This window comes from Arvicola amphibius, chromosome 14, assembly GCF_903992535.2.
Source record: "Arvicola amphibius chromosome 14, mArvAmp1.2, whole genome shotgun sequence".
Taxonomy (NCBI): Eukaryota; Metazoa; Chordata; class Mammalia; order Rodentia; family Cricetidae; genus Arvicola; species Arvicola amphibius.
Window position 1 is genome coordinate 30,422,309 of NC_052060.1, and position 17,553 is coordinate 30,439,861.

Below are 17,553 nucleotides of genomic sequence, written 5' to 3' on the forward strand. Positions count from 1 at the left end.
GGCTCGAAGGCTGCTCCCGGGATTTCCAGCGCAGCATCGGGGCGCGCTGTGATCCGGGAGGAGGCGGATGGAGTGGCCGATTAGCGGCCGGCCAGCTCTGGGAGCTTCCTGTCCTCCCCCCCTCCATCGACGGAGCGTCACGGATGCCTGGGAGTTGATGAGAACTGCGGCGGCTGGGAAGCCCCCAGGCGCCGGGGCGGGGCGGCCGCAGCCCGCTGACCAGCCGGGAGGAGGGGCGCTGGGGTCCCCGGTGGCGTGAGGGCGGAGCCGGGGGCTGGGACCCGCGGGAGGGAGCGGCGCGCCCGCCGCGCTGCCATTGGCCACGAAGCCCTGGAGCCGGAGAGGGGGAGGAGGCGGCGCTCCATTGGTCGGGCTCCCCGGCCAATCCCCGGAGGCCTGGGGGGGACCAGGCTGGGGGCAGAGCGTGCAGAGCTGCGGAGCGGGCAGCGAGCCGGGCAGCCAGCCCCACTCTAGAGTGACCCTGAGCCTTCGCGGGACTCGAGTCCGACCGAACCCTCGAAGCACCGCCCGCGTTCCCCAGCCGCGCCCCGGAGTCTCTCGCGCCGTGCAGAGGAGCGAGCTCGAGCATCTCCCGCGCGGCCGCCGCTGGGACGAGGAGTAGGGACACCGAGGGCGACAGACCCCCCCGAGCCCGTGCGCAGCCGCTTCCTTTCGTCGGAACCGCCATGACCCACTTCAACAAGGGCCCTTCCTACGGGCTCTCCGCCGAGGTCAAGAACAAGGTATGCGCGCGAGCGGTCTGGGGTCGGTCTGCCGCGGGGAGGGAGGGCTGCAAGCCGCCGCGGAGAGACGTCGGGGCTGCCCGAGAGATGCGCGCTCCCCAGCTCACGGAGCCGGCTCGCACGCGCTGGCCCTGGCTTTGTTCCCGCGCCGCGGACCTGGCGGTCGGTGGGTTCCCGGACGCCTGGAGTCCCGCAGCGCCGCGGGGCCCGCTCGAAGGCTGCAGGATGCGCCCCTCGGGGAAGAGGGCGCTCCAGAGTGGTCTTTGGTCCTTAGGCGGGGCCTGGCTTCGCGACTGGGACTCCGGGAGTTGCCGCCCCCGCCATCCGCCTGGGTCGGGGCTGCCGTGGGACCCTGCGTCTCCTCCCATCCTGGCCCCCTCCTCCCACAAACGAAGTTGGGCGGTTACGTGGCCAAACCGGGCCCCTCATTGTTCCTCTCCTTCTCCATGGGAGGGGACGCTGAGTGTCCCGCCGACCCCTGGGACCCGCGGGCGGAAAGGGAGCCCGTCGGTGGTGCCTCGGTGCCATTGGCTCTGGTGAGGAAAACCCAGACAAAAGCCTGAACGTGCAGCCTGAGAGCCGGCTCAGCTGTTGATGGGAGACTTAGAAATGCAATCCTGAGAAGTTTGCAGCACGTTGAATTGTCACGATCTTTCGGCAGGGTCGCTTTTGTTCGGGGGTTTGTTTGTTGTGGTGGGTTGTATTTTTGGAGTGATCGGAATCTGGCGACGCTGCTTTGCCGAGTACTCATCTCAAGAATGCATCGGGGTTTATCTCTCGGACTTTTGGTCTGGGAAAGAGATGAGAGGCGTCCCCCTCCCCAAATCCTCTCTTTCCTTCCTCCCTGCCTGCATTCCAAGTCCATGACATCAGGGGTTTCGGGGGGGGGGGGGACCAGCCAATCCGCGTGGAACTGCGCACAGACCGCTCATTGTCTCCTTTTTGCTGTTCCGGCCAAAGCGCCACAAAGGAGGGCTGCTGTGGTTTAATTCCCATTAACCTCCCGGGAGCCGAAGCATGTCAGGATTGTCACCGCGCTGTCCCACCTCTGGTAGAATGCATTGGCATTGTCAGGGCTGTTGACACCCCGAAGCTGCGGGTGTCTGCGGTGCGAAGGGAATCGCGTAAAAGTAATGAAACGCACCGTTGTCAGACTGCTAGCAAGAGCGTGGTTTATTCTCTCCCGCTGTTGTAGCTAGCGCACCCCTTTGTAGTTCATCTAGAAGATTCTAAACAGTCTTTGGAGCAAGGGGCTAATTTTCGTCTGTATTCTAAAACTGAAATCTTCAGGGGCTTAACCTTTTTAAAAATGTTTTGTCTGTATTAAAGTTTCCCTAAAGAGGCCGAAAAGTTTGTTTGGAGTACAGCACTCACCAATTGAAAACCTCGTTGCAAAATAGCGGTCCTTCCAAGTTTATAGCCCTAGCTCTAGGAAGCCGAGGGCGTTGGCGTGTGAGAGCTGGGTAGCTTGTGCTCCGGCGCGGCTTGGCGGCGCACAATTTTAATTCCCTCTGGGATTCTGGCGCCCACTGAGTCTCTTTACCTTTGCATTGTAAATGAGGTCCTGGTGACGTTGGGAGCCCTTCAAGTGACTTGGCTTTTCCTGGTTCTTAGTATCCAAGCTGGTTTTCTTTTTGCTGACTGGCATAATAGCTTCTCCCCTGTAGTTCTAACTGAGCCAATAACCCCAGGAAGTGCAGAGACTCAGGCTGGATCGCTCTTACAGTAAGTGTTGGAAACAGTAAATCCTCAGGAGTTTTTCTTTTCTTTTCTTTTTTCTTTTTTAGAACCCTTGGAAATTTATAAAGGCTGTTGGGATTAAACATCAAGCCCATTTGAAAAAAATAACCCCTTTATTTATGCAGGGCTGTCATACAGGACCCTTTCATATAAATTCTTTTGATCTCAGCAGCAGAAGTGTCGGCTGAGGTGAGGAGGACCACTGGGATTCCAGCATCATTTTCTGATTAGGATGCTGGGCTCAGGAAGGGTGTGATTGGCCCAGGGTCACAGAAGAAACTCGGAGTATTCTAAGAATTCCAAGGATCGGTGTCTTAGTTTAGCTAAGTACTTAGATATGTTCAACCACAGGACACTGCTGTCTGCCCCTGCCCACCCCTATTTTGGTCATCCACCTGTTACTACTTGACATAGTAATTATTCCTGTCGTGGTATTCATCATCTGTCCAGGCTTAGAAACCGAGTCTGCATGCCTGAGTGAGGTGTTGGTTTTTGACTGGGAGAGTAGTAGGGCTGTTGGACAAAGAGTGGATGTACGGAAACATGAACTTTTCACATAGCATCTTCATTCTCTCCTGCTTCCCCCCCCCATGTATTGTGTAATTTACGTGTTGATTAAATATCAGAATTTCATTTTGTGTGTATGGGTGTTTTATCTGCAGGTATGCCTGTGCACCTTGTACCTACAGTGCCTCTGGAGGCCAGAGGAGGGTTTTGGATCCCTGGGAACTGGAGTTACAGATGGCTGTGAGCTACCAAGTGGGTCCTGGTGGTCGAACCCAGCTTCTCTGCAAGAGCAACCCGTACTCTTAAGCATTTAGCTAGAATTCCAGTTCATTTTCTTTCTTAAACTACCATTTCATGTCTTGGTAGGTAGCATGGAGTGGAGTTTGAGTCCAGCAGACATAGATTCTAGGTCCTCCCCCACTTTGGCTAGTTCCTGTTTTGGATGATGTGGGCAGGTCCTTTGACATCTGTCTGTTGGAGTCCTGGTTTATGACATGGTTTATTGTTTCTTGCTGTTGTCTGTCGGTGCTCTTCTGAGTACTCACTTTGTATCAGAAAGCATGGAGCTTATATTTTAGTGGTGAAAGCAGCCCACCAATGAATTGAAGGCATCTTTGATTTTAAATACTTTTGAATTGGTAATATTCCAGGGCGGCATCTTTGAGACTAAACCTTTATTTCGTGAGATGCCAATACATAGCAGAACATGCAAACTTATTTTTAAAAATAGGGCAAGAAAATGTGGAAACCTGGATTAAAAAAAAAATTAGATCCCTTTAGTCTGCATTGTGGACCGAGTGTTTCTTCTTTTTTGAGACAGGGTTTCATGGAGTTGAGGCTGATCTCGAATTCACTGTGTAGCCAAGAATGATCTTGAACTCCTCCTATTCCTGCCGACACCTCTCAGTTGAGTTCTGGGATTATAGATATGCACCCACCATTTCTGGCCTGGCTTTAAATAACAATGAAAGAAAGGGACAGCAAAAGGACCAGTAACTGTGATCTCCAGAATCCTTACCGGCCCTGGAAGTAGGAGTGCTGTTAGGCCCATCCTGTGGTTGTTCAGGTTGAACAGGCTCTGTCAGACTAAAAGGGAAAAAAGAAAGCGAAACAATAAGACCAACAGACCCTCTAAGGAAGGGCAACGCTTCCTGACAGTTGGGTCTAAACAAATGTTGGAGCCAGTAAAAGCTGGCCTGCTTGGGGCAGATGTTGCGGGGGCCCTTACAGCTCTCAGGGTAGTGGAGGAAATGAACCGGAGTGGAAAGGGTTGGTACCCCGCCCCTAGTGGCTTTACAACAGTGTTTTCTAGGCGGAGCCTGAGTGTTGAGAATGAGATGGGAACCTGTGATTGGAATGGGTGTTCTCACAGCCTTCTGTTCCCATTGGAAAGTCTGGCTTGAGCAAACTAGCTTGTTGGAGAGTCTTTTTGGTCACTTAGTGGTAGTCCCAAACAGCTAAGAGCCACTTTGGAAGACATTACTAAAAGTTTAAGGCACTTAAAAGTAGATTAAACAGTCCTATCATAAAATGAGGGCCAGGAACCCTGACATCTTGGCTTTCAGCTGTCTGTCCCATGCCCTTTGAGCAAACTGCTGCTTTTCAGAGTGGCTTGAGTCAGGGTATTTCCCAGGTGACTCCAGCGTAAATCATCACTGAAGCCAGGCTTGATGGTGCACTCTTTAATCCCAGGTCTTGGGAGGTAGAGGCAGGTAGATTTCTAGTGAGTTTGTGGCCAGCCATGGCTATGTAGTGAGACCCTGCTTCCAAAATAAGTGTGTGTGTATATATATAATAAAATCACTTTAGGCAGCACACCAGAATCACTGAGATAGGGTTTATCCTTTTGTAAAGTACTGAAGTTGGACAATTTCTCGTTAAATACTTGGTGTTGCCTATCTCTGCCCATTAGAGATAAAGATTCCAGGTCTTCTTCAGGGATGCATCTCAAGGTCCTTATTAGGTTGTGGTTTGGAACACAAGAGATGCTGTGTAACTATATTCAATCCTTATTATAAGAAATGGAAACTTATCTTGGAAGTTGTAGTAAATATTTATCGATTTAATGAATTTGTCGATCAGGAATAGCTTTTGCTGTCTCTAACAGCTAGAAATCAATCTGCTAAGTAGTCCCCCCTGTAAGAGAATTCCGTTGGCAGGTCTGACGTTTTGGAAGGGCTTAGATGGTTTTGTTTAGTTGTGGTTGAGGCAGGATCTGACTATGTAGCCCTGGAACTGGCTGTTGTGTAGATTAGGATGGCCTTGAACTCTCAAAGATCAATCTCACCTGCTTCTGCCTCTCAAGTGCTGGATCTTTATAAAGAAGTGTTTTCTAACACTGGCCTTATGTTGTTTCGTAAAGTAACTTGCTCTGTGTATTAATAGCACCTTGAAAACTTAACCACTACAATAATTCCATCTTGTTGCTGATTTGGGAAAACTCTTTCATGGACTTCCAGTTAGACCGAAATGGTAGAGATCCCCTCTGGAAAGCCTGTTCTGAAGTGAGACAGGGTGGCCGTTTTGCTGCTGGAAGGGACTAATTATTGAGGTTTGTCTGCTAGCTCGCTTTTCTTTCCCTTACCCTTTCCCCTCATGTCAAAACCAAGAAGATGCACTTCGAAAGGACGAGGGGCGGTACCACACCTCCTCTGGATCACTGTCTTTTCAGCTTACTGTCCTGTGGCCTTTTACAGTCTGAGAACGTTACATTGTTAGCCTACAGTTTCAGATTTCAGATACAGGCTGAACAGTGAAAACACTGTTGGTACGTCCAGTAACTAGAGGGGTGTGCACGGTGTGCGCGTGCGTGTGTGCATGTATGTGTGTGCGTGTGTGTTTCCTCTATGATGGTTTCCCTTCCAGATTAGGACAGGAAGATTAGAAAGAAAGATTTCTTTCTTTCTTCCTTCCTTCCTTCCTTCCTTCCTTCCTTCCTTCCTTCCTTTCTTTCTTTCTTTCTTTCTTTCTTCCATTTTTTCTTTTTTTTTTCTTTTATGTGTATAGGGGTGTTTTGACGGAATGAGCTTTTTTCCTTCTGTACTCTATCCCCTGTACACCATGGCTTAGATGGCTAATACTGTTTGTGACTATATTTTCCTCTTGTGAAGCACAGTTGGATGGTTTTGTTTGGCTTGTTTCACCATCACTGTAGGCATCTTAACTTCCTTCTCACGATGAGAAGGTAGCCGTGTGGAGCTTGTCCTCAGCGTGGGGGCAGGTCCCACGTTCTTCTCGCCGTTAACCATATATTGTGTGCATTGGCTCTCTGACTCTAGATTCAGCCATACACAGGCTCTGAACTGTTGATGCCTGTCTTGTGCCCTCCGTCCTTTTGGTAAGCATTTCTGTACATCAGGTTTTTGTGGGGACTCACGTCTAATCTTTATAGTAAGCAATATAAACATCTTTTGCAAGTTTTCTAAACACACAACATTGCTGAACATTGAAAGGCCTCCTGGCAATGTCATCTCAGGTTCCTGCTAGTGAAGAATGGGTACCCTGGGTTTGAATCCAGTGTCTTTGAGATTCACTATGGACTTTGGGCAGGTGTTTAAACTTGTTTATGTATCACCTGTGCAGAGAAGATGTAATACGTGGCTTTACAAGATTTCTGGGAGATATATAACCTTGATTGTTCATGTCAAGTGTTCAGAATTAGCCCAAAACCCACACAGTATAGATGATGTCGAGTTCGCTGACTGGGCAAGTATTTTGTTGGCTGGTTTAGTTCCGTTCTGGCTTCTAAGCTGTGTTTGTTGTGTAGATGTTGATACTGTCTCCAGAAGCTGAGCTTTCGCGTGTATCCGAGGCTTCTGACAGGACAAGACCAGGTCACCAAGCATCCCTACTCTGTTTCCTTTTTCATAGGGAATGTGCTGGGGTGTCTGTCCTTGTCCAGAACTCCTGCAGCATCCTGGGTGATGCCTCTTTCTTCCCCACGCCCCGCCCCCTCAAAGCCCTGGGTCCTCTGTGCCTTTCTGGCCTGGTTTCTCTATGTATCTATCTGCCTTCTGAGCAGGAACTGGGAAGTACAGGGAGTGGGTGTGCCTCCTGGGCAGAGCATCTGCAATGGCAAAGCCAGAGAACTGGGATCAAGAATGTAGCAGAAAGAGGCCCACTTTTTCCCTCTTCCTCTCTGGTCTGTCTGTCTGTTCTCTGTAATCCCAGCTTCCCAGCCTTCCTTGCTACTTACAGGCTCAGCCAGTGGGTAGGGTATGAGCTTCGTCGTTTTGCTTTTCTCCCTCTTTTCTGCTTCATGTGGGAGGAAATCTGAGAAAAAATAATTAGTACCATGTGTAGCAAGTCTCTCTTACTGTTGGTTAATTCAGACATATGATTCTATTTAAAAAGCAACAGTGAGCCAGAGGCTGCAGCTCAGCTGGTAGGCTGCTTGCTTAGCATCCACAAAGCCGCGGGTTCAATCATAGCACTCCATAAGCCCAGCATGGTCACAGGAGCCTGTAATCCTGGCACTTGGGAGGTGCAGGCAGGAAGATCAAGAGTTCAAAGCTATCCTTGGCTATATGGTTAGTTTGAAGACAGCTTGAGGCACATGAGAATACTTGTCTTAAAAGGGGGGTGGGGAAATAATTCACTTGGTAAAGTGTTTGCCTTTGGATCCAAGTCTGATTCCCAAGAAGCCACGGGGGACAAAAAGAAACAGCTGGGTATGGTATCGTGTGTTTGTAATCCCAGCACTGGGGAGGCCGAGACAGGCAGCCTACTCGGCAAGTCCCAGGACAGTAAGGGACCCTGTCTCGGGGGTAGATGGTACTTGAGGAATGGCACCCCAAGTTGTCCCCTGTGTCCTGCACATATATACACATTCCCCTAAAAGGAAAGCTACAGAAGTCACATTATATTTTCCATCATTCATAGAAATTGTATGTACACGACCCTTATCTCAGGAGCTTGTTGAAGTCCATGGCCATTAGCAGCAAAACTGCATCTTCAGGCTGTTCTGAGCCTGGGCATTTGCTTCAGGTTTCTGCAGAGAACCTGAATGCTGTGTATTAGGGACCCCCATGACCTCACCCTGGTCAGATACACCTAGACATTTTATCTTGCCAGTTAGCTTTTCATCTCTAGTGTTCTTCCTCTCCTAGCTCCATCTCTTTGCCTTTTTTTCTACTTCTTCTTAGCGGCCAGTGATTCACTTTTAGATATTATCCTGGAGTTGATTTTCTAGTACCTTCCCAAACACCTGTGGCAAGAGGCTACTTTCTGGAGAGGTCAGTAGAGTAGTCTTCAGTCCAAGCTATCTTTGAGGTGTATCTTGTTATGAACTTTTGAACTGTGCTGGCGCTACCCCCCTGAGACTGCAGAGTCTCCTGGCTGTTGGAAGCAGAGCTCCTAGCTGGCAGCAGGTTCTAGTTTATCAGTGTGATAAAAGTGATAAGTGGGACAGGGATAGTGGCTGCCTTTTTCTTCCCCCAGATGGAGGGGCTCTTCCAGTGTTGCCCAGGTTAATCTCCTAATGCCTGGGCCCAGGCAGTCCTCTTTGCTCCGCTCTTCTCAGTGGCTCTGGAGTGCAGGCCATCACCACCGTCTTCTCCTGCCGCTTTGTGACGAACTAGCCGTGAACTGGACAGAGAAGATGAATGGAAATAGCAAAGGCTTAGACTCTGGGCAGGCCTGGGTCCAGATTCCTGCTTGACACTCAATCTTTGGATAGGGTCATCTCTGCTTTCTTCCTTGCTTATGAGAGCCTCTCCAACTCTTTAATCTTTGTTTGGTGAATGACATAATTGTGAAGAACGGGAACGGTGCCAGAATGTCAGAGCAAAGCCCTGAAAGAACCCTGTATTATCCTCACCCTCATCTCCGTGGCTCGGATCACCCCGACCCGTCACTCATACTCCACAAACTGAACTGTGGTCTTTGTATGGATTTCCATGATTTGCTTTCTACTTCCGTACTGGCAGATATTCCTTGAAGACGCTTGTGTGGGAAAGTACATAGCTCTGGACCCAATATTTAAGTGTATATTAAGTATTCAGCAGTTGTTCGTTTTTAAAAATCAGTTTATACGCCTATCCAATGGTATGAAACAGGAAGAAGGCCACTTTAATTTTTTTTTTCATCAACTGAAAGCCAATTCTTAGAAGATAGAGAAGAAAGGATCAGGAATTCATGGCTATTTACAGCTACATAGTAAGTTCTAAGGCCAATTGGAGATTCTAGGCTTCACGAGACCCTGCCTCAAAAATACCAGACAGCAGGGCCTGGAGAGATGGCTCCTCCGTTAAGGGTGCTTGCTGTGTAATCGTAAGAATTAAGAGTTCAGCTCTTAGTTCCCATGTAACGATCCATTCCTGTAACCCTAGTTCTGGGGAGGGTGGGGACAGGAAGATCTCTGGGGCTTGCTGGCTTCTAGCCTGTTAGGAGAAAACATGAGCCCCTGGTTCAGAGAGAGACCCTGTCTCAGATGAATAGGTGGGGAGTGAGGGAAGAGCACACCCGGTGCCCTTGCTTCTGCTTTAGCTCTTTACTAGTGTGTGGTAAGGCAGCGACACCCCTACTCCCTGTTTCACTGCTTACCCTATCAGACATGGGGACCGGGCAGCTGGGAGGGGTGAGGACACTTCCATTAGAAATTACTTGGTAAGTCATTCTTAAAGTAAGAAGCTTAGGCAGCATCAGAATGAGCCTGTCAAATGGTATCAAGTGCTCTCAGCTAATTAGTTGGGATGATGTGCAGTTGGCCCTCTATAGCTGTGGGCTTCACACGTGTGGAGGCAGCCAACTATGGGCTGAAGCTGTCCCCTAAAATGTTCGTGTCTGTACTGCACCCATACACAGACTTTCCCACTCATTCTCTATAAACAGGGTGGTATAGGAACTATTTACAGAGCATTTGCATTTCTCTTAGGTAATATCAGTGATCTAGAGATGATTTTAAGTATGGAGGGGTGGCGGCTGGAGTTGTAAGTTGGTGGCAGAGTACCTGCTTAGTGGGCAGGAAGCCCCGGGCGTCATCTCCAGTGCTACACACATAAAAAGTCAAGGGAGGATGTGCACAGGTTCCTTGCATGGGCTACTTAAAATACCGTTTAATACAAGGGGCCTGAGCGTTGGGTGTTTTGGTATTTGTGGTGGGGAGGGAATGCCCTGGAACCAGTCCCCGTGGATACCAAGGGACAGCTGATGAATATGAACAGTCTTCCAGTATCCGAGTGGGAGTTGCCAACAAAGCATAGGAGAAGAAGGGACACATTCAGGGAGTCCCTGCAATGTTCGTGAATGAACTTGGGGTGATTCTCAGCAGCCATGAGCCGTGAGAGCCACTAAGGACCTCAAGGTTGCAGTAGAGGAAGCGCCGTGCGTGTGGAGATGCCCCTGCAGTTTCCAGACCTTCTCCACTTCAGTCCCAGGCTAGAGCTCAGAGAGAACCAACATCGTTCAAGGGGCAAAGAAGAAAGGTGCTGAGCCTGGCGAGGGCAGGCCAGGGCGAGGAGCCCCAGGATGGGCCTTTGCCAAGATGCAGGGGAGGAGAGTCGGAGGTCCAGGAAGGCTGGTCTCATGCAGGAGGAGGGCTGGAAAAAGGCCCTGGATTGTGCTACTGAGCCCTTACTGCTAACCTTTTGAGAGACTGTCTTCAGTGGAGCGTTTTTCCAGGAGGTGAGAGCAGCAAGAGAGGAAATGGAGAGATCTGGCCAGACATGAAAGAGAAACAGGTCAGTACTTGAGGCCAGCATCAGGTTTATTGAAAGGTTTGCTTGTTTCAGTTGAGATGGGAGCCTGTGCCCACTGAAGGGCCAGTAAGGGAAAGGCTGGGGGCAGAGAGTAGAGCTGAGTGTTGGCAGAGGTGGGAAGAGAGTGTCTCCTGAGCTGGTCGCATAGGCCACAGGGAGTGAAGGTGGCTTGGCCAGTGTGTGGGATGTACTGCGTTCCTCTGCTTGTCTCAGCTGAGTTCTGCTGGACCCTTTGCTGCCAGGGCACTTGTTCCCTCCACCCATTCCCTTGGCCCTTGGCCCTTGGCCTGGAGCGGATGGGAAGTAGGGTTTCCGTTTTGGGTTCTGTGCGTGTGTGTCTGTCAGATCACCTCTGGGAGACCTTTGTGCTGGGGCAGAACAATGACCACAGTTCACCAGGACCGACGTTGTTCCTCTTGGTGTATTCAAACTCTGTGACAGTCACATACAGTGTGAGTTGTTGTCACTGTAATTGGGATATCCTGGGCCTCATAACCAGGTCCTAGCTAGAAAGAGGAAGTTGTGTTCAAGTTTTATTTATTCATTTATTTATGTGTGTGTGTGTGTGTGTGTGTGTGTGCGTGTGTGTGCGTGAATGAAGAAACTGAGTCTTCTAACTAATTATCTCCTTTTTTGTCATGGTGAATGAGAAGCTTGAACTTCAGTGTGCGTCTAACCTGTCTTCAGTAACATTTGTGTAGGTCGTGGTGGTATGCAGGTATGTGACCCTAACCCCCAAGTTTATCATTTTTCATAATATCAAATTAAAAGAAAAATGAACTTAAGCTTGATGAAGGAGAGGCCATTTGTTTTGTTCCTGGCTACTCAGCCCCAAAATAACCACTCAGAAACTGTATTACTTAAATTATTGCTTGGCCCATTAGCTCTAGCTTCTTATTGGCTAACTCTTACATTTTAATTTAACCCATCTCCATTAATCTTGTGCATGACCACGAGGTCTTAGCCTACCAGCAAAGTTTCAGCATGTCTGTCTCCAGCAGAGGCTCCATGGCTTCTCTCTGACTCCGCCCTTCTTTCTCCCAGCATTCAATTTAGTTTTTCCCGCCTAGCTAAGTTCTGCCCTGCTATAGGTCCAAAGCAGTCCTTTATTAACTAATTGTATTCACAGCATATAGAGGGGTCCTACCAAGTCCTTATACAGTTTGGGTCTGGGGACTAGGGATGATGAAGGAATGAAGAAAGGACAGACACATGTACGAGAAAGCCGTGATGGGACAGACTGGGCTCTCTGGAGAAACCACAGCATCCTGGAAGCTCAGTGTGTTCATTATATGCAGTCAGATAGAGGTGGGGTTTTTGCATACAGCTGAGCAAAGAGACAGATTTAGCTGATCTTGGTAGGAGTGCCTCTGTGGGGGACCTGTCCTCAGGCTGTAAACGTGGCACAGGGGAGCCATGGTGGGTATTCTCTGTAAACACTGTCAACATTTGCACTCCAGAACAGAAAAGGGCTTTGCTCCTGAGCCTCACCTGGCCACGCTCATGTCAACAGCACATGCTCACTCAGGACTTCACTCCCTCAAGGTCACTTCCTATGCCATTTCATAAGGCACAGGGGAGCTTTTTGTTAAGGGGGAAATGGGAAGTTCCGTCCTGTTAGTCAGTGGAAACTTCATGTCCTCTAATTTTCATGGTGGGAGAAGGCTGTGCTTTCCTGCCCATGTAAGACCTTTGCAAGCTGCCTTTATTGCTGATGGTTGCCTCCTACCTGTCAAGACATTTGTGGGGTTCCCTAGCCAGCCTGCATTTATTGCCTCCTACCTGTACTGATCGTCCAGCTCAGTAGTGGATAGGGAGCCACATGGCTCATGGTAACTTGTGGGTGATGGGATGCTCACCTGGGAGAAGGACTTCCGAGGTCAGTACCAAGGAGCTTCCGGTTGCTCTGTTCTGGGGACTCATGGTGAAGTGGGTTTTGTGAATGCCTCAAATCACAGTAGATCTTGAGTTGCATCCTCTACGGCAAACTTGAAGTTATCCCGTGAGGAGTGAATACATACACACCCCAGAGCTGCAGAAGGTGCTGCAGCTAACACAGCCCACATGGATTTCAGCGCCGCCCGTGTGTGAGCTCAAAAGGTTTTGGAGGCAGCCACAGTCCCAAATCTAGGCAGCAGCAAAGAGCTGACTGCAGTGGGTGCTGCTCTGGGGATGCATGTGTGCTCCAGTCGTGGAAATGCAAACTTGAGAAGTAGCTGTTTTCCATCCGCTGCAGCTTTGGCTGGGACCCTGTGTCAGCAAGATCTCTATAGATCTCTCAAATTGACAAGGAAGCCCCTTATCAGAATCTTCTCCAGCTGCCTTTCTTGCAAGTAGGCTTCCTGCTTACACTTCACTGGTACTAATAAGGTATTTTTCCATTTGGCTTCTAGGTCATTTCCTTGGGATTTCTGTTTATTTATCCTGGGTCTAACCTCCATGTGCCTCAGAATAAATTGGCTCTCTCTCCTGTAAAACTTTCAGTTAACGTCCCATAAACTTCCAGGCCCCTTCTCGGGTGTGTATAGTCTCTTCTGGCTGCCCAGTTTTTCAGAATAGACTGTGTATGATTGATTGAACATTCATTCATTGAGACAGGCTAACTTCCAACCTGTAATCCTGCCTCTGTCTTCTAAATGCTGGGCCACTTGCTTGCCTGTATCTAAATTCTTCAATGTTTCACCACCCAATTTGATCTTTCTAGGCCAGTGATTCTCAACGTTCCTGATGCTGTGACCCTTTAATACAGTTCCTCATGTTGTGACCACCAACCAGAGAATTACTTTTATTGCTACTTCATAACTGTAATTTTGCTGCTGTTATGAATTGCAATGTAAATATTGGTGTTTTCTGATGGCCTCAGGCAACCCTTATGAAAGGGTCATTCACTCCCCCAAAGGGGTTGTGACCCACAGATTGAGAATCACTGGAGCCTGGTGATCAGTTTGTCGTATCCCCTTTTAGAATGTATCTGGATTGCAGTGTTGGCACGATGTGGTTTCACCAGGGTACAGGTAAGTGATTGCCCAGTGCCTGGTGACTGCTCCTGCTGACCTTCCAGAACTACGACAGACAGCGACTATGTCCCTAGCAGGCCATCTAAGATTACTAGATCGGCTGATGAAGTGACGCCTGTGGTGACCGCAGCAGCATTCAGATGCAGATGTCCTTCCAAACAAGATAGACCTTTGACTCTGAGGCCTCAGGCTGGTGACATGATCCATAGATGAATGCCACCTTTAAAGTACCGTTTTGTAGCATGCATGAAATCGAGAGCCGCAGAGATGAAGTACTGGTCTTACCTCATGGAAGGAGATCTGGGCAGCTGTTCTTGCTGTGACTTTGACCCTTGCTGGCTGCTGGTGGTATCTACCCTCCCACCTGCCACTCACCAGAAGTCCCAAGTCCCCTCCAAGACAGCCGTCCTCTCCTACCAGTAATAGAAGAGAGACCCTTGTTAGGGGAGTGGGAGTCAGAAGTGGGCAGACCTGGCTCCAGGATTCTGTTCACAATTGCTCACCAAGTGAGATGTTGCCATCCTTATTAACTGAAGTTTTTGAGTTTCAGCGTGTTTGGGGAAGCCAGCTTCCATACTTGTGCTATGTATAGTCTACATCTGAGAATCTAAAGATTATTTTTCTAGACAGAGAGGCCAGAGTTGACTTTGTTCTTTGCTTTTCCTTCTGTCCTTCTGTCTGTTGTATTGTTTATTGGATTAGGCACTAGACCTGTTTCTCTCGGTGTTTTTAAAGCACTAGCTTCTTGTCAGTTTCACAGTAATTGTATCATCAAGTCTTAGGGTCTTTGTGTGACTCTGCCTGGTAGAATTGGAAGCTGGCACGCCTTGTGTGTTGAAAGCTTGGTTGTCTACTTATGGCTGGAGGAATGTGGACGGAGCAGGAGGTGGGGCTTTAGTGAAAGGCAGTGACATCTTTGGGAGGCCTCCCCCTTAACGGTGTCTTGGATCATAGCCCCTCCCTCTGTCTCCCTTTCTTTACAGACACCATCAGCTGAGTAGTTTTCTCTGTCTCATGTTTCCCACCATGCTGTTCTGCTCCATCATAGGCCCAACGGCAACTGGGCCAAGTAGCCACAGACTGAAACTGAGCCAAAGGAAACCTGGTTTCAGACATTTTGCCTCAACAGTAGGAAACTAGCATGGTCGATATCAGGGAATATAGTCTGTATCATGGTCTGGCTCTAAGCCTTTGAAAGAACGCCTGCCTTTGAGATGCTTTTCGATGCCACTGTGCTAGCTTGCTCCAGATGTGATTGTCCTTGACTTTCAGACTTTCCTAGCAAGTTCACACCATAGAATGACTTTCAGATTCTGTACTACTAGAATAAGATCGCCTGGGGCCGAGCCTGCCTCTGAACCGTACTTCCTAGCCGTCTGAGAAGAGGACTGGGAGAGCAGAAACTGAAAGAAGAATCCAGAAAACATGTGAAAGATGCTGATTCCATCTCTGAAGAGATGCTGTGACCAAGGCAATTCATGAAAGGAAGCCATTCACTGGGGGGCTTGCTTACAGCTTTCGAGGGCTGGACCATGATTGTCATGGTGGGAACCAGGCACAGTGCTGCACCAGGACCTGAGAGCTTTACATCCTAATCCACAGGCAGCAGACAGAGACAGGACTTGGCATAAACTTTTGAATCTACTCCCAGGGATGCACTCCTCCAACAAGGCCACACCTCCTAATCCTTCCCAAACAGTTCTACTAACTGGGGGCTAAGCATTCCAACACAAGCCTTTGCCGGTACTAACATGGGTGTAGTTTTTAGGTAGCAAGATTGGGGTCCTGCTGAATCATCTGAGCGGCTCAAAAGCAGCCCCAGGAGAATTCAGGCATGACTGAAAATTGGAAGACTGTTGTCAGCACCAGAAACAATAACCTGGAATATTGTTTTAACAGCCCCTGTGATGGTTTATTGTAGGAAGGAAGAGTGCTTGGTTCTCTGCATGCATGGGCCACATTCAGTCAGCAACATCAAAAATACTAGGAGGAAAATTGTGTGTTCGCCAAGCATGTGTTTTCATTGTCATTATGCCCTGAACCTTATATGCCTGCTATATATATATATATATATATATATATATATATATATATATATATATATATATATATCATTTAGATTGTATCAGCTCTGGTAAGTCTGCAGTTGATTTAAAGTACACATGGATATGCATGGGCTATGTATACGGACTATGCTATTTTATGTAAAGCACTATAGTAGGTAGGGATTTTGGTGTCTGTAGGAGTCCTGAATCAGAGCCCTGTTGTTAATACAGGAATAAAAGCCAAGTGTTCTTCACTCTTCAGGGGACTCTGCAGTGTGCCTGGCAAGTTTGGCCATCAGGCAGTTCTTTTCCCATGAGGGTGAGCCCCCCACCCCACCCCACCCCCAGCCTCTAGGTGCTCTTGTTGAATGCTTGCTGATTACACCAACAACAGCACTACAGAATCGTACTGGGTTTGCTTCTGGTCCGTTGCTGAGATGCCTTTGAAGCCTCTTGTCTTCCCATTGAAGACTTGCAGGGAAACTCTCTCCACAGTGCATGTCTTGGCTACTACCTCTTACTTGCTCTGGAAGGCTGTTATCTGATGCAGTGTCTCCTACCATTAGGAAGGGCGGGCCCTTGGGGCTTGTGGTTTTGAAGAGAATCCTTCCTGTGTTGTTTTCTGTTTTATTTGACAGAGGATGAGAGTTTGAAGAAGGGGTGGGATTGGGAGGGGCCGTGGAAAGAGTCGTATACCCTAGTTCATCTGGCGTTTCTTTCCCTTGCTGTCTGTCACTGTCACTTTAACCTAATGACCTTTTCCCTACTGTTTCCCATATCTGCCAGATTGAGTACAAAGGAACAAAACTGTGTGCAGTGGGCTGGGCTTTGGAGGGTCCCGAGTTTGTCTAGGATTCTGTTCACTGTCGCCTACAAGACTCTCAGTGTGCGCTCCACATACTTTCATAATTTCATTTTTGTGAACAAATACTGCTCTGTAGAGAGCTGAAGCGAGGACTAGAGACTAGCCATGCACGACTGCCCGCGCTTGAGAGAAGGGCAACTCCAAATGGTTACTCTGAGCTACCCAGACTCAGACTGGAGTGCCAAGGCTGAGCAGATGCATGGCTGAGGCTCCACAGAGGGGGAGGACCGCAGCTGGGGTAGTTCAACCTGGTGCTCTTAGTGGGGTTCTTAGCCCTGAAGGGAGAAAGAGAGGGAGGAAGGAAAACAGTTGACGGTCAAGGGGAGTGAGAGCAGAACAGGCAGTGTTGGCTGGCCGTAGAGGGTGGTCCACCCATTTGCGGAGGTTTGAATAAAAATGGCCCCCATAGACCCGTAGGGAGTGGCTATTAGGAGGTATGGCCTTGTTGGAGGAAGTGTGTTGCTGGGGGTGGGTGGGTGGGATTTGAGGTCTCAGATGTTTAAGCCAAGCCTGATGCAGCACTCTCTTCCTGCTGCCTGTGGATCGAGATGTAGAACTCTCAGTTACCTCTCCAGCACGTGTCTACCTGCGTGCCACCATGCTTCCCACCATGACAGTCGTGGACTAAACCTCTGAACTGTGAGCCAGCTCCAATTAAAAATTTTCTTTTTATAAGAGTTGCTGTGGTCATGGTCTCTTCACAGTGTCAGAAACCTCAGCTAAGACTCCGTCTAACAGCCTGGAAGGCTTTTCCCTTGGTATTCATCCCTACTGGTGTTTGCAGGAAGATGCTGGCGAGCTTCATTGGGGAGTCTCCATCAGCTGTGCCCAGACTCAGTTCTCAGCTCCATGATCTTTACTTGGATTTTGATATGATATGGAAAAGCTGATGGCGAGGGCAGGGGTGTTATTCTCTCTCTCTCTCTCTTTCTCTCTCTC

The 17,553-nt window shown here is 48.9% G+C and overlaps 1 protein-coding gene across 1 annotated transcript in view; it reads left to right on the forward strand.

The window, feature by feature from the left end:
- Positions 1-372: 372 nt before the first annotated feature.
- Cnn3 (calponin 3) overlaps positions 373-17,553 on the forward strand; it is a 31,112-nt gene continuing 13,931 nt past the window's right edge. The window contains exon 1 of the mRNA XM_038311546.2: positions 373-743. Coding sequence (XP_038167474.1) covers positions 687-743 — 57 coding nt within the window. The 5' untranslated portion in view covers positions 373-686. The remainder of the gene's footprint in view (positions 744-17,553) is intronic.